Consider the following 15,308-nt stretch of genomic DNA (forward strand, 5'->3'; position numbering starts at 1 on the left):
CTGCCTCATTAACATAACAAAGACAACCCATCCCAAATGAAAGAACTACAGGCATAGAGGTTAGGATTTACAACACATTTTGGGGGGGGGGACATAATATATATATATATTACATATTTTTATATTTTTTTATTGTTAAGCTAACAAATATTTATAAAAAATAAACCAGCAACTTGCTGACATTTGAGCTTTTTTGTTGTCCTATGTCACTAAATTAAGCCCTTGATTTTTCACATATAATGTGTGTGTGTGTGTGTGTGTGTGTGTATATATATATATATACATTTTGTTGTGAGAATTCATCCATAGCAGAACAGGAACTCTACAGTTTTTATATGTACATTTACATGCAATTTAGTGACATTAATCACATTCTTCAAGCTGTGCAACCATTCTTGTCCTCCTGTCCTGTTTGTCCCCCAGTTATATAAACTCACTGCCCTCTAAGTTTCCTACCTCATCCTTTGAGTTGCTATCGTCAGTTAGATCCCATATAGGTAAAAACTTTAAAAGAGCAATGCTTACGGCAGATCTTGACTATTAAGCTGATATATTGTTTGGTTTTAAGAGGACTTCAGGGAATATTTTTTACTCAACAGGTTAAGATTATCTCTGGGCAGTAGTTCTAGTAGTTTATCCAGCCCCTATATCTCCAGAAATACGGATTCCATGAGAATTTTAAATTCTATTCTGTATTTCCCCTACATTTGATCAGGATTCTTATATAGAATCTTTGCTCAACATGTTCAGTGATAGTAACTAGCCGCTGTCCAGTTCTGCTCTCACTGCAAAACAGCAGGTGTTGATGGAGCCAACTGGTTACACATTCAGTATCCTGCTCCTATTCCTCTCTTGCTCTAGGAGAAAAGTGACTGATTTTTGTGCCTTGGATGGAGTCTTTATTTCTTGACACATGACTCCTTGCCTAAGAACTCAGAACTCCCCTCATGTTCAGCAATTGTTTTCAGTTTATATTGAGTCTAAAGCCTATGTGATTAGAGACTAAACTTCCCAGTGCAGCAGTGTCTTTGCCAATGGACTTAATGGTAATGGCTTTTAATGGTTAGTGTGCTAAAGGATAGGATATGCCAGGTACATAAAAAGAAACTTTTTTTTTTTTTTTAATAACAGATGAGTAATAAGCTTACAAGAGTGTAAAATGTAAGGAAGCAAATGACACAATGATATGCCTTTATTTCCCTAGGGTTTCATATGAATTATTTCCTTTTGAATGAGACAAGTTTTTTAAAAAATTAGTGAATACAAATACACATTCTCCCAAAATAATGATATTCCAAAAATGTTACACAGTACACCCACTCTACTCCCAACAAAGAATTGTTGTGAAATTGCTGGAAAGGACGTCCCTACATTAGTAATAGATAATATTTACTCTGGGCATTCTGCTGGTATAACAACGCATGATATAATGTCATTAATACTACCTTTATATAATACTCTTTTTTAAAAAATAGCAACTAGGACTGTTATCACCACAACTAAAAACTTCCTCATAGAAGTGAACAAACAATTCAAGAATTAAAATTTTAGGAAACCCGTTTACTTCCTTTCAGTCTCTTTAAGTTTCAGTTTTATCTCTAAAGTAGATTTCTTTCTTTCACATACATGATAATTTAAGTTCATCTCTGGTTCACAAGTTTTTAATGTTAATTAAAAAATTCATAATAATGCCTTAAATTTAACATCATTTCTATATATTTTCAGAACTGCTAATTCAGTGCTATTACTAAGGCTTAATAATAAGTTCACTGATCCCATAGGATAGGAGCAAAGTCAGCAGCTATCACAATTTAAAAAGCTGAAATACATTTTTTATTGTTAAACAAGCTAACAAATTATTTATAAAAAATAAACTTCAGCAACTTGCTGACATTTGAGGAGCTTTTTTGTTGTCCTATGTCACTAAACTAAGCCCTTGATTTTTCACATTACAGAGGGAAAGAAAAAGTGTTAAGCATGTTGGTTGAAATAATTTTCTCCCCATTATGAATTCATTGTTGATCCTGTGCATAAAAAGCATGCTCCAAGCTATTCGGCCAGTCTTTGGTTCTGAGGGAGGTATTCTATGGACTGCTGCACTGAGAAGGCTTTGCCGTTGTCTTCCAGCACCTCTGTGTTATGTGGTCTTGCTGTGGAAGAAAAAGAAATATATACCTTGTTTTCAGTTTAAATACAGCCATTCAAGAGTTCAACTATTACATAAAACTTTTAAAAACCTGAATGCAGATTTCCTTAGCTGAACTCTGAGAAACAGTAATGATTTTTTTTTCACCAATCAGTCAGTACTCTGTTTCCAAAAACTCCTCAACTAGCTATACCAGACCATAAAGTGGCTTTCTTTGACTGGCCTACTAACTGATGAACATGTACCATTATTACTTACGAAGACCACGGACTGACAAGTTACAGCCCATGGCCAAATCTATCCTACCTCCTGCTTTAGTACACACAAAGTTAAGAGAAATATTTCATTATGTGAAAACTGTATAAAAGGTAAATTTCAATGTCTATACGTAAAGTTTTGCTAGAACATGGGGGAAAAATCCTTACCTGTATCTTAATGTCCACTAAATGTTTAAATGGACTACAACTGAAGTCCTACTCATAAAACAGGATAAACTATCAAAATCAACTGTGTTAAGAGACTTGTTCAAACACTGTAGCAAAAAGACAAAATAGAGGAGGGAAAATAAAGTGACCTCCCCATATTTTATCTTAGTGTTTGTTTGGAGACATGTTCAGCTATACATCTGCTGCTGTGTACAGGGATTATTAGTAAATGGGTTTACTATCAAAGATTCTACTAACTAGTTCCTAAAATTAAGGAGCACTGGTGGCATAGCAGGTAAAGCATTTGGTGGCTAACTAGAAGTTTGGCAGTACAAACCCACCAGCTGCTCCATGGGAAGAAGATGAGGCCATCCACTTCTGTAAAGATTTACAGCCTTGGAAACCCAACAGGTGTCACTAGGAGTCAGAATCAACTTGAAGGCAGTGGATTTGGTTTTGGATAAGTGCCTAAAATTATGATGCATTTCTTCAAATAATATCCTTGTATTTTAGTATGTTTTAAAAAAAAGAAAAAGTGTCAAGTTTAGTGTGACTCATGGTGACCCCATGCATTTCAGAGTAGAAATGCACCCATGAGGTCCTCAAGGTTGTGACCTTTTTTAGAAGCAGACTGCCAGGTCTTTATTCTAGAGAGCCTCTTGGTGGAATCAAACCACCAACCTTTTAGTTAGTAGTCAAGTCCTTAACCATTTGAACCACCCAGGGACTCCTATGTTGTATGTAAGATACTTATTTTCTCATTCAGGGCATCTAAAATCTAAAAGGCTACTGCTGGCTTTTAAGAAGAGTAGACCTTACCTTTTAGTGCTTTCAATCTGATACATAGTTTTCTCTTAGTTGTACTATTTCTCTAACAATCAAAATTCTTTATTTTTTTTTATCTTTCTTGAGATACTTACTTATATTTACATGTGTGTAAAGTATCTGATAAATATAAAATATTTCAGACAGCAAACACATTAGAGGCAAATTCTCTGACTCTTCTTGCTCAGCACTCCTGATGCCCCTTTAACCTAAAGGAACTTTTTTTTAAAAATTTTTCATTGGGATTTGGGTGAGATTTTACAAAGTAGATTCCTTTTACATTCAGCATTTTCATATACATTTTGTTTTGTGACACTGATTACATTCCCCACAGTATAACAACTCTCTTACCACTTCTTCCCTGTGGTTACCAAAAGCAACTGATTTTAAGCACTATTCCAAGTAGGGCTTTCTCTCCCTCTCCCACAACCTCTTCCCTTACACTCTCCCATAGTGAAACAGGACAATGAAATCTTTTGATTTAAACTACCCTCTCTTGCTGTTAAACTGAACACAGAATGAAATATAAACATACTAACAAAAATTTTAAACAGAATGGGAGGGAAAACATTGAAAAAAAGTCACATTTAGTAAACATGTATAACCTATAACCATATTAAGCTTTCTCTGTATTTTCTCCATACCTTTGTATTTAAAACTTGAGATTTAGTCTCAGCTTCACAGATTTGTGCATCACTTTCTTTGCAGTAACTTTCTGCCCCAACTGTATCCATAATATTGCTTCCGTAGTGCTGTGTATTATAGCCACTATCCATCTGACAGGAAGGAGAAGGAGAAAAACAAAATCACCTAAGGACAGGATTTACAAACTCACTAATTAGTGATCCACAAAATTTATTTTGAGGAAAATTAAATATTTAAGTTAATCATTCCGTACAACAGAATACTATGACTTAGTACAACTCAATAATACAATGTAATAATGTTGATCATATTGCAGGAAATTTAAACTATATAAACATAAAAGGTAGTTATACACAGAATTGATTTTTCTTCAAAGTAGTCACTTTACTATATATATTCCTTCCAATGAAATATGTCTTGTAATTGCCTTTATAATCAGTAAATAAGCCACTAAGCCCATGCTTTCCTGTTACTTGTCATACCCTATAGAGAAAAATAAGGGTTACAATCAACTTCACCTTCCAACTCATTTACCAAGTTTGTCTCTAAATGCACTGGCTACACCTTTAAATAAAATTTGTCTACAAGGAATGCTATTGTTAGCTACAACTGAGTCAATTCCGATTCATGGTTACCCAAGCATTCAAAATAATATGTTTTTTTTAAAAACTGGGTTAGGTTATAATCACACTCCATTGTTATAAGTATTGCAGCTTCATAATTCTACATATACTATAGTATACAGTACTATAGTATATAGTATAGTACAGTACCATAGGATATACTGGCTATAGATGTTATTGCAACTCTACATTAATTAAAATTGTAGGATTTTTAAGATACACTGTCCAGCACTAAGGAGAAGAGGAGGGGGAGATTATAGCAAACTGGTTTTGTTACATATACACATTTGAGTGCTTAAAGATGCCAACAACCTATTCCTTTACAGATAGGAAGCTAAGTCAAAAAGGTTAACTGTCACAATGTTGCACAGTAATGAGGTGACTCACTACATAACACCTTCTTTTCTGCAAATTAGAATCAGAGGGAAAGAGAAAAGATTATGCATTTTTGCCCCCTCACAATTATAGAAAACCCACTGCCAATGAGTCGATTCCAACTCATAGCGACCCCCACTGGGTTTCCCCATGACGAGACTGGCAATCAACTCCATGATGGGATCTACCACAAGCAGCTGAGTAGCTGCCTTTGGGTATGTGGTCTGCTTCCTGTATATAAGGAGAAGCTTTGAGAATGGTCCCTAGCCTTTGGCATGCTTGGACCCTGCATGTAGCCGTGTCGTTGCTCAGCAGCCTGCTATGCTCTGCGACCTTGAGACTTACAGTCAACTTAAGTTAACGGCTTGCCATGTGGATTGGTCACATCGGGACCGTGCCTTTTGACTTGTCAACCTTGGGACTTCTCAGCCTCAGCAGCCAACAGCTGTCTGAGTGAAGAAATACCACTAGCTCCAGTGGGCCAGGAGCAGGAGGCAGAGCTGGACCCCAAGGTTGAGGGGCTTACATCCAGCCCCTAGAGCTTGGCACTTTGAACTTGGACTTAAAGCCTCGAAATTGTAAGAATAAACTCCTGTTTGTTAAGGCCATCCCATTTGTGGTGTATTCCTGTCAGAGCGGCACTAGGTAACCAGAATGCTCTCCTTCATCTCTGATAGGTCCTTCTTGGTCTCCCCTTTAAGAGCTCTCTGCTTTCTTTATTGACCTACTCAATTTTTCCTCAGGGTTCTAAACCTTGGCCCACTGCTTTTCTCACTCTATCCAGTCCCTCTGTTTAAACTGATTGATATGTTCATTCTGCTTTCATTACACAAATAGTTAATAAGTAGGTGTTATGGACCAGGCTTTATGATAGGGGATAAAAACACTCACAACTGCCAGATTAGTGGTGCACAAAGTCTGGTTGGAGCAAATGCAAAATATCATGAAATTATGAAAGCATATAATGAGATCTGGCCTGGCTAGGGTAATCAAGAAGGCTTCCTGAGGATGAGACCATTAAGTTGTGAACTAAAGAATAAATATGAGTTGACTAGGTAAATAAGGATAGGAAAGAATGTGCAAAAGCCCTTTAATAGGAGGGAACAGTTATTCAAAATTCTGGAAAGTCAGTGAGACTGAAACAAAAAGAATGAGGTGAAATAAGATGAAGCTGGACAGTAAGGCAAAGGCCAGACCATGCAAGGCCTTGCCACCCACATTATAGATTTTTTTAAATACCAAAAGCATATGTGAAGCCAATCTATGATGATATTGCAAACATAAAGTGAGGGAAGGATGTTTAAAAAAAAAAAAAATTCAGGAACAAAAGAACATATTTAGAAATTAAAAGTAAGATGCAGAAATAAAACACCTGATAGGTTGTTAGAGAAGCCTGAAGAAATCATAATTTAGAAGAAAAAGCAGATTAAAAAAATAAAATAAATAAACTGGAAACTCAAAAGGAGTTAGAATACTGAAAATGATAGGAGAAAAAGCTAAGATATTCAAGAAAAGATCTAAGAAGTGAAGTTTCTACACTGTGAGAGTCCTCCAAATGTTTAGTACAATGAATGAAAATAAACCCAAAGAACATCACTGGAATTCCAGAGCGGTGTGGAGAAAGAAAAGATTATATATACTTCCAGAGAAAAGGAAAAAAAAGAGATAATTTATAAAAAAATAAGTATTAAATGCTTTCAGATCTCTCACCAGTGATCTTGAAATAGAATTAATGAAAGGAATGCCTTCAAACGCTGAAGGATAATATTTCCAAACTCTCAATGTGAAGGAAGAATGAATACATGATTAAACATGCAACATCTTGAAACATGTACTCTTCTTCAGAAAGCTACTAGAAATCCAGGAAAGAAAAGACTGGGATCCAGAGAACAGGAGCTCTAATCCAGGAGAGAGGCTAAAGGAAATCTTCAGGGTGATGACAAAGGGATGTCCCAGGATCACAGCTGTGCACCACGAATGGAGGCCAAACAATTTGTAACAAAGCAAATCAGAAGGCTCTGGGAAAAAGCTACCTATGCAGTAGGAAAATAAGACAATGTATGAAAATGTTTTAAAATTACAAAATGCCCTAAAAGACATTATGATATGGCCCAAAGGATACAATTAAGACTAATTTTAATTAGTCACAGTCAAAACTATGTTTTAGTTCAATACAAAGGAGAGGTTTCCGATGGTAAGAAAAGTCCCAATATAGAATAGAATACCTGCAGGTATTCAAGCACAGACTGGATGACAAACTATCTGAAACTATAATAATAGAAGAATGATGTAGGTTTCCAATGGTTAGCTGGATTAGATGATTATCAACAAGTATCAACTAAATATTTTTATAATTCCTCTGTCAAAACAAGAGGACAAAAGAAAAAGGAAGACAGAAAAAAGGTTGACGATATTTTTACTATATGTACTTTTTCCACTTATGAACAAACTTTAAAAGGTAAAATATATGCAAAGGTGATTCTACTGTAATCTATTCTGAAAAGGACCCTAGTAGTCAGGATAGAAATTCAGGCATAAAAATATGAACAAAAGTTAATGCTTAGTTTTGGGTCATTTAGAATCCTTCCAGGCATTGTAGACAGACAAAAACTGATAGCATTTACACCCAAGAGACTTGAAAGCAGCAACATGGACACATGGTCACCAACATTCATTGTAGCACTATTCACAATAGCCAAAAGGTAGAGATGATATAAGTATACATACACACACACACAATGGAATACTATTTAGCCATGAAGAGAAATGAAATCCTAATCCATGCTACAACACAGAAGAACCTCAAAAATCGTATGCTCAGTGAAATACATCAATCAAAAAAGGACAAATACTGTATGATCTCACTTATATGAAATAACAAGAACAGGCAAGTATATAGAGGACAAAGTTTATTAGTGGTTACCGGGGAAAGAGAGAGGAAAGAAAGGGAAGCCATTGTTTAGGAAGCAGTGTTTATTTGTTTATGATGATAGGAAATTTGGCAATGATTATGGATAGTGGTCGTACAACCTAGTTAATGTAACTGATACCCCTAAATCGTGTACCTGAAAAATGCTAAACTGGTAAATGTGCTATACATATTTTTACAACAATTTAAAAAAATTAAAAAGACAGCACTAAAGCATTATATAGTAAGAACTGCCTCCTCAGAATAGAGCTGACCTTAATCGTGTGGATAGAGTAAAGCTTACAGGACCTCCATTTGCAGATGCGGCATGACTCACGATGAGAAGAAACAACTGCAAACATCCATTAATAATTGGAATATGGAATGTATGAAGTATTAATCTAGGAAAATTGAAAGTTGTCAAAAATGAAATTGAACACATAAAGATCGATATCCAAGGCACTAGTGAGCTCAAACAGACTGGTTTTGGCCACTTTGAATCAGACAATCATATGATCTACTATACTGGGAATGACAAATTGAAGAGGAATAATGTGGCATTCATCATCACAAAGAATGTATCAAGATCTATGCTAAAGTACAATGCTGTCAGTGATAGGATAATATCCACATGCCTAACAAGGGAGACCAGTTAATACTACTATTATTAAAATTTACGCACCAACCACCAAAGCCAAAGATGAGGAAATTGAAGATTTTTACCAACTTCTGCAGTCTGATATTGACCAAACATGCAATCAAGATGTGTTGATTATCTCTGGTGACTGGAATGTGAAAGTTGGAAACAAAGAAGAATCACCAGTAGTTGGCAAATATAGCCTTGGTGACAGAAGTAACGCTGGGGATCACATGATAGAATTTTGCAAGACCAATGACGTATTCATTGCAAATACCTTTTTTCAACAACACAAACAGTAGCTATACATGTGGATTTCACCAGATGGCATACACAGGAATCAGACTGACTACATTTGTGACAAGAGGTGATGGAGAAGCTCAGTATGTTCAGCCAAATCAAAGCCAGAAGCTGACTGTGGAACAGACCATCAACTGCTAATATGCAAGTTCAACGTGAAGTTGAAGACAATTAAAATAAGTCCACTACAGCCAAAATATAACCTTGATTACATCCTTCCTGAATTTGGAGACCATCTAAAGATAGATCTGATGCACTGAACACCAGTGACTGAAAATCAGAGAACTGTGGGATGGCATCAAGAACATCATCCATGAACAAAGCAAAAGGTCATTAAGAAGACAGAAAAGGAAGAAAAGACCAAAACAGATGTCAGAAGAGACTCTTGAAACTTGCCCTTGTACAGAGAGTAGCTAAAACAAATGGAAGAAATAACAAGATAAAAGAGCTGAACAGAAGATTTCAAAGAGGAACTCAAAAAGAAAAAGTCAATTATTATACGAAATGTGCAAAGACCTGGAGTCAGAAAACCAAAAGGGAAGAACATTCTTGGCATTTCTCAAGCTGAAAGAACTGAAGAGGAATTTCAAGCCTCAAGTTGCAATACTGAAAGATTCTATGGGCAAAATACTGAATGATGCAGGAAACATCGAAAGAAGATGGAAGGAATACGCAGAGTCATTGTACCAAAAAGAATTGGTCAATATTCATGTTCATCCATTTCAGGAAATAGCATATGAGCAAGAACCAATGGCATCAAAGGAAGAAGTCAAAGCTGCACTGAGGGAATTGGCGAAAACCAAGGCTCAAGAAATTGACGTAATACCCACTGAGATGTTTCAACAAATGAAAGCTGTGCTGGAGGCACTCACTTGGCTATACCAAGATTTGGAAGACACCTACTTGGCCAGCTGACTGGAAGATATCCATATTTGTACCCATTCCAAAGAAAGGTGATCCCACAGAATGTGGAAGTTATTGAACAATATCATTAACATCACAAGCAAGTAAAATCTTGTTGTTGTTGTTGTTATGTGCCATCAAGTCGGCCCCAACTCACAGTGACTCCTCCCTGGGTTTCCAAGGCAGTATCACTACGGAAGTAGATTACCCAATCTTCCTTCCGAGGACTGGCTGGTAGGTCTGAACCACCAGCCTTCTGGTTAGCAGTCAAGTGCCTTAGGCACTAAGCTACCAGTAAAATCTTAAAAATGGCTGCAGCAGTATACTGACAGAGAACTTCCAGAAATGCAAGCTGGATTCAGAAGAGGACATGTAATGAGGGATCACTGCTGATGTCAGATGGATCTTGGCTGAAAGCAAATACCAGAAAGATGTTTACTTATGTTTTACTGACTATGCAAAAGCATTTGATGGTGTGGATCATAACAAATTATGGATAAAATTGAGAAGAATGGGAATCCCAGAACACTTAATTGTACTCATAAGGAACCTGTACATAGACCAAGAGGCTGTCATTCAAACAGAACAAGAGGATACTGCATGGTTTAAAATCATGAAGGGAGAGAGTCAGGGTTGTATCCTTTCACCATACTTATTCAACCTGTATGCTGAACAAATAATCTGAGAAACTGGACCATATGAAGAACATGGCATCAGGATCAGAGGAAGACTCATTAACAGCCTGGGATATAATGACAACACAACTTTGCTTGCTGAAAGTGAGGATGACTTGAAGTACTTACTGATGAAGACTGAAGGCTACAGTCTGCAGTATGGATTGCACCTCAATATAAACAAAACAAAAATCCTCACCACCGGAGCACAATAAGCAGCATCACGATAAATGGAGAAAAGACTGAAGTTGTCAAAGACTTCATATTACTTGGATCCACAATCAACACCAATGGAAGCAGCAGTCAAGACATCTGAAGACATACTGCATTGGGCAAATCTGCTGCAAAAGACCTCTTTCAAGTGCTAAAGAGCAAAGATGTCTCCTTGAAGACTAAGGTGCACCTAACCCAAGCCATGATATTTTCAATCACCTCATATGCATGTGAGAGCTGGACAACGAATAAGAAAGACTGAAGAAGAGTTGATAATTTTGAGTTGTGGTGTTGGTGAAGAATACTGAAAGTACCATGGACTGCCAGAAGAACTAACAAATCTATCCTGGTAGAAATGCAGCCAGAATGCTCCCTGGAAGCAAGAATGGCCAGACTTCATCTCACCTACTTTGGTCATGTTGTCAGAAGTGCCCATTCTCTGGAGAAGGATATCATGCTTGGTAAAGTGTAGGGTCAATGAAAAAGGGGAAGAACCTCAACAAGGTGGATTGACACACTGGCTGCAATGATGGGTTCAGGTATAGCAAGGATCGTGAGGCTGGCACAGCACTACTGGGCAGTGTCTCATTCTGTTGTACATAAGGTCACTATGAGTCGGAGACGACTCGACGGCACCTAACAACCACATAACAACAAAGCGTTACAAGGAGCTCTGGTGGCATAGTGGATAAGGCACTTCGCTGCTACCCTAACCAGAAGGTCAGTGGTTCAAATCTACCAGCTGCTCTGTGGAGGGAACATGGGGCAATCCTACTTTCATAAAGATTTACAGCCTTGAAAAGCCAATGGGGGTCACTATGAGTTGGAATCCACTCAATGACAGTAAGGTTTTTTTTTTTTTGAGTAAAGTATTATAGGGTTATAGTGAGAATTAAATTCATATACATACACACACACACATATATGTACATAAGTGTGTGTGTATATATAGAGAAATATAGATAGAAAGACCTCCACACCTATTCCTCGCTTACTGACTATCTTGTTATCTGACATTTCACATTTATAACACCAGTGAAATATCCATTATCTGGCTACTTTGCATTATAATGATGTATATCTGGCAGTACCAAACACTAAGGTGCAAGATGAGAGTAACTCAATAGTGATAGTTAAGATTATGTGTCAACTTGCGCTGGGCCATGATTCTTAATGGCTTGGCAGTTATGCAATGATGGAGTTTGGCAGTTATGTAATGATGTGGTCATCCTCCATTTTCACATAGTGTAGATTTTCTTATAACAATCTGGTCTTTGTAACCTAACCATGTCAGTAAGTAAGAAGTGTGTTTATATATGTCCATATGTGTGTGTGTGTCTGTGTGTGTGTATGTATATATATACATATATACAAAATATGTGTATATAAATACATACATGCAAATGATGGTAGCTCCGACATTGCAATCTGATGTATAACAGAATAAAATGTTACCCTCCTCCCAAAAAACCTCACTGCCATTGAGTCAATTCTGACTCACAGCAACCCTCATCAGGTTTCTGAGGCTGTAAATCTTTACAGAAATAGATTGCTCCATCTTCCGTCCATGGAGCAGCTGGTGGGTTCGAACGACCAACATTCTGGTTAGCAAGCAAATGCCTTAGGCACTTCACCACCAGAGTGTCTGACATATTGAAATACTATATAAGTATTAGCTATTATTATGAGCAAATATGAAGTTAGGTTAAAGAGCATGGACTCTAAAACCAGACTGCCAGGATTTAAACCCTGGCTATTATATGAAGTATTAAGAATAGTTCCTGGCATATAGTAGGGGGCATGTTAAGTGTTAGATATTGTTACTATGAAATAGCATGTAATAATTGCCCTTCTGACTATTTTAAAGTTCTTTCACAATCAAAGAATATTACAATTAATGGAACAATTGTCTCTGAAAGTGCTGGTTATGAAGTATATCTGCCAAATGAATCAGGTTTTCCTGTTGCCAGATATTGCAAAAGTAGAAACGTAGGACTACATGAAAAATGTCAGCTATCTAACCGCATTATCTTTCAAGAAAATTATTAAAAAATATATACATAAAAGTGTTCTAAACTGTGTTTTTTCTTTTCCAATCATATACTAGAAAAAACAGAAATACAAATACCATACCACAAATTGCATTCCTTTGGTACTAGATCCATATGAAAACAAGCTGAATCCTGACAGGCTGCCTCACTCTAGCAGTCTACGAAAACAAAGCCACTTGATTTTCTCTCTGCTCTCACCTTTTCCTACTCTGATTACCTATCAATTAATGTGAATATTAAACATGACCTAATAGGTTCAAATATAACTAGGGGTCATTTGGTGTTGGTATTTTTAAAAATTATTATGTAATTCTACAGTCTTCACGTGAAAACCATTTCTTTCTTGCTACAACCTTAGGAAGAAAAGGATAAAGAACACAAAGAGAGTTAAGAAAAACACTGGAATATTAAAATCCCTTACCTGAATGTTACTGTTTTCACAAGGAATGACACTGCTTTCTGCAAGAGGCAACATGCACATATGAGAGTTTTCAATACTGAAGGCAATTCCACTCATAAAATCAGTCATGGGTAGATTCCCATTATCAACTGCCTCCTTTAAGTGGAAAGTGTTGTCATCTGCTATCTCTACAGGATCAACCATATCCACAGTGTTATTCTCCTTCTCACTTTCAACATCCTGTAACAGTGCTAATTCTTTCTCAGAAGCACTGGACTGATTTTGTGTAATAGACATGGCAGTCACAACTAAATGTGTGCCATGTGAAAAAGCATCATTATTCAATTGCCGTAGTTGTACCCCAGCAGTATCCATGGCTGGTAATGAGACATTTGTGGGAGGAGCATTCTCTTTATCTTCATCTTCACTGTGAGCCTCAAGAGTAAAAGGTATCCGAATCAGTGAAGTCCGATACTGAGCACCACCTCTACACATCTCCAGTCTCATCGGAGACCAATTTTTAATTGATGAGCAGCCATCTATATACGGACTTCCGATATGTGTATTAGTGATTCCATTAGAGTTTGTTCCAGATGAAGCATCAGGAGAATGAAAAGCAAGCTTCCTTTGCTCTAAAAGATTGGGAGTGAAAAATAAGATCTTAAAAACATGACAATGGGAAAGTCATGTTACTAAACAGCAACCATGTTTCATGTCAGTAAAACCAGGTTTCTATAACATTTCTATTGTTTACTGTACTAAAATTTGGTGTTAGGAACAACAGCACAATAAAGAATGTGTCTCAATAAGCAGGATAAAGTTCTTGCATTTTCCTCTTTTAACTTTAAGTATTTTACTCACAGAGAATTATTTCCTTATAAGTGTAAAGATATTGTTTAAAAGAAGATACTAGGTAAATCTGAAAGCTACAACTTTAACAGCGGGATCTGGTAAATGAAATCTATTTGTATGTTAACATAAAATAGCAACAATTTAAAGGCAAATAAAAAATTGGAAATAGTATTTGCAACAGTAAAGAGCTTAACAATGATAGATAACTAATTTTTATAGCTTAATTAAGTTTTTAAGAAATGGACAAAAGCAGTAATGATCCTCCCAATGGTAAATAAACATGAAAAGTGTTCAGCCTCACAAATAAAAAAAAATATAGAAATTAAAGCAACAAGAGACCATTTGTTTAACAAAAACATGAAGTCAAAACTAACAGTCTCTACCAAAAAAAAAATGGCCAGGAAACAATAGGAAATAGTTTGACACCATTAATGATCAAAGTAAAAAATTGAAATAGTTAAGAGGCCTTTTTGTAATGTACTAAACTAACAATATAAAGAATGATGAAATTTCAATTGGTACAATCTTTTTAAAAGGAAATTTGGCAAAATTCATCAAAAGTCTTAAAAATATTCACCTTTTTGACTAAATAACTCCATTTCTAAGAAAATAACCTAAGGATATAAATGTGTACAATACAATGCATATTCAAGGATAATCATTAGTTTTATGACAAAAAGTAAAAAAAAAAATTTAAATGTTTTATCCATGGTTGAAAACAAATGAGCCATCCATGAAATGTAGTATTATATTGCTGTTGTTGTTGTTGTTATGTGCCGTCGAGTCGGCCCCAACTCATAGCGACCCCTCCTTGGGTTTCCGAGGCGGTATCACTACGGAAGTAGATTGCCCAACCTTCCTTCCGAGGAGTGGCTGGTGGGTTTGAACCGCCAACCTTCTGGTTAGCAGTCAGATGCCTTAGACACTGTGCTACCAGAGCTCCTATAGTATTATATAGCAATTCAAAATCATGTTTTGAGACAACAACTAAATGACTAGGGAAATGCTCATAATACTCATGATGATTTGTAAAAAAAAAAAAAGCAGAATACAAAATTACGTATGTGTGTGTGTGTACAGGTATCTATATATAATCTCCATATATATGCATAAAAGAATGACTAGAAAAATATAATTTTCAATTTTCTAATTGTTTAAATAGGTATTTTTATTGTGAAGTTTTCAAAAAGTGTTATAATTTTTTGAAAGAGAAATTTACCTAGTACAAGGAGAAATATGTAAACTTATTTACTACATTAAAAAAATTACTCTAAGCAGGAGTGGCAATACTAATTTCTGATCAAATTGACTTTAAGACAAAAACCACCATA

At 36.1% G+C, this 15,308-nt stretch overlaps 1 protein-coding gene across 1 annotated transcript in view; it reads right to left on the bottom strand.

Moving 5' to 3' along the window:
- Positions 1-2,084: 2,084 nt before the first annotated feature.
- BORA (BORA aurora kinase A activator) overlaps positions 2,085-15,308 on the bottom strand; it is a 43,802-nt gene continuing 30,578 nt past the window's right edge. The window contains exons 12-14 of the mRNA XM_007948311.1: positions 13,147-13,757; positions 4,041-4,172; positions 2,085-2,150 (exon numbers count right to left, since the gene is read on the bottom strand). Of these exons, the coding sequence (XP_007946502.1) occupies positions 2,085-2,150; positions 4,041-4,172; positions 13,147-13,757 (809 nt within the window). The remainder of the gene's footprint in view (positions 2,151-4,040; positions 4,173-13,146; positions 13,758-15,308) is intronic.

The sequence above is a fragment of the Orycteropus afer genome, unplaced genomic scaffold (assembly GCF_000298275.1).
Source record: "Orycteropus afer afer isolate SDZICR_OR568_19922 unplaced genomic scaffold, OryAfe1.0 scaffold00212, whole genome shotgun sequence".
Taxonomy (NCBI): domain Eukaryota; kingdom Metazoa; phylum Chordata; class Mammalia; order Tubulidentata; family Orycteropodidae; genus Orycteropus; species Orycteropus afer.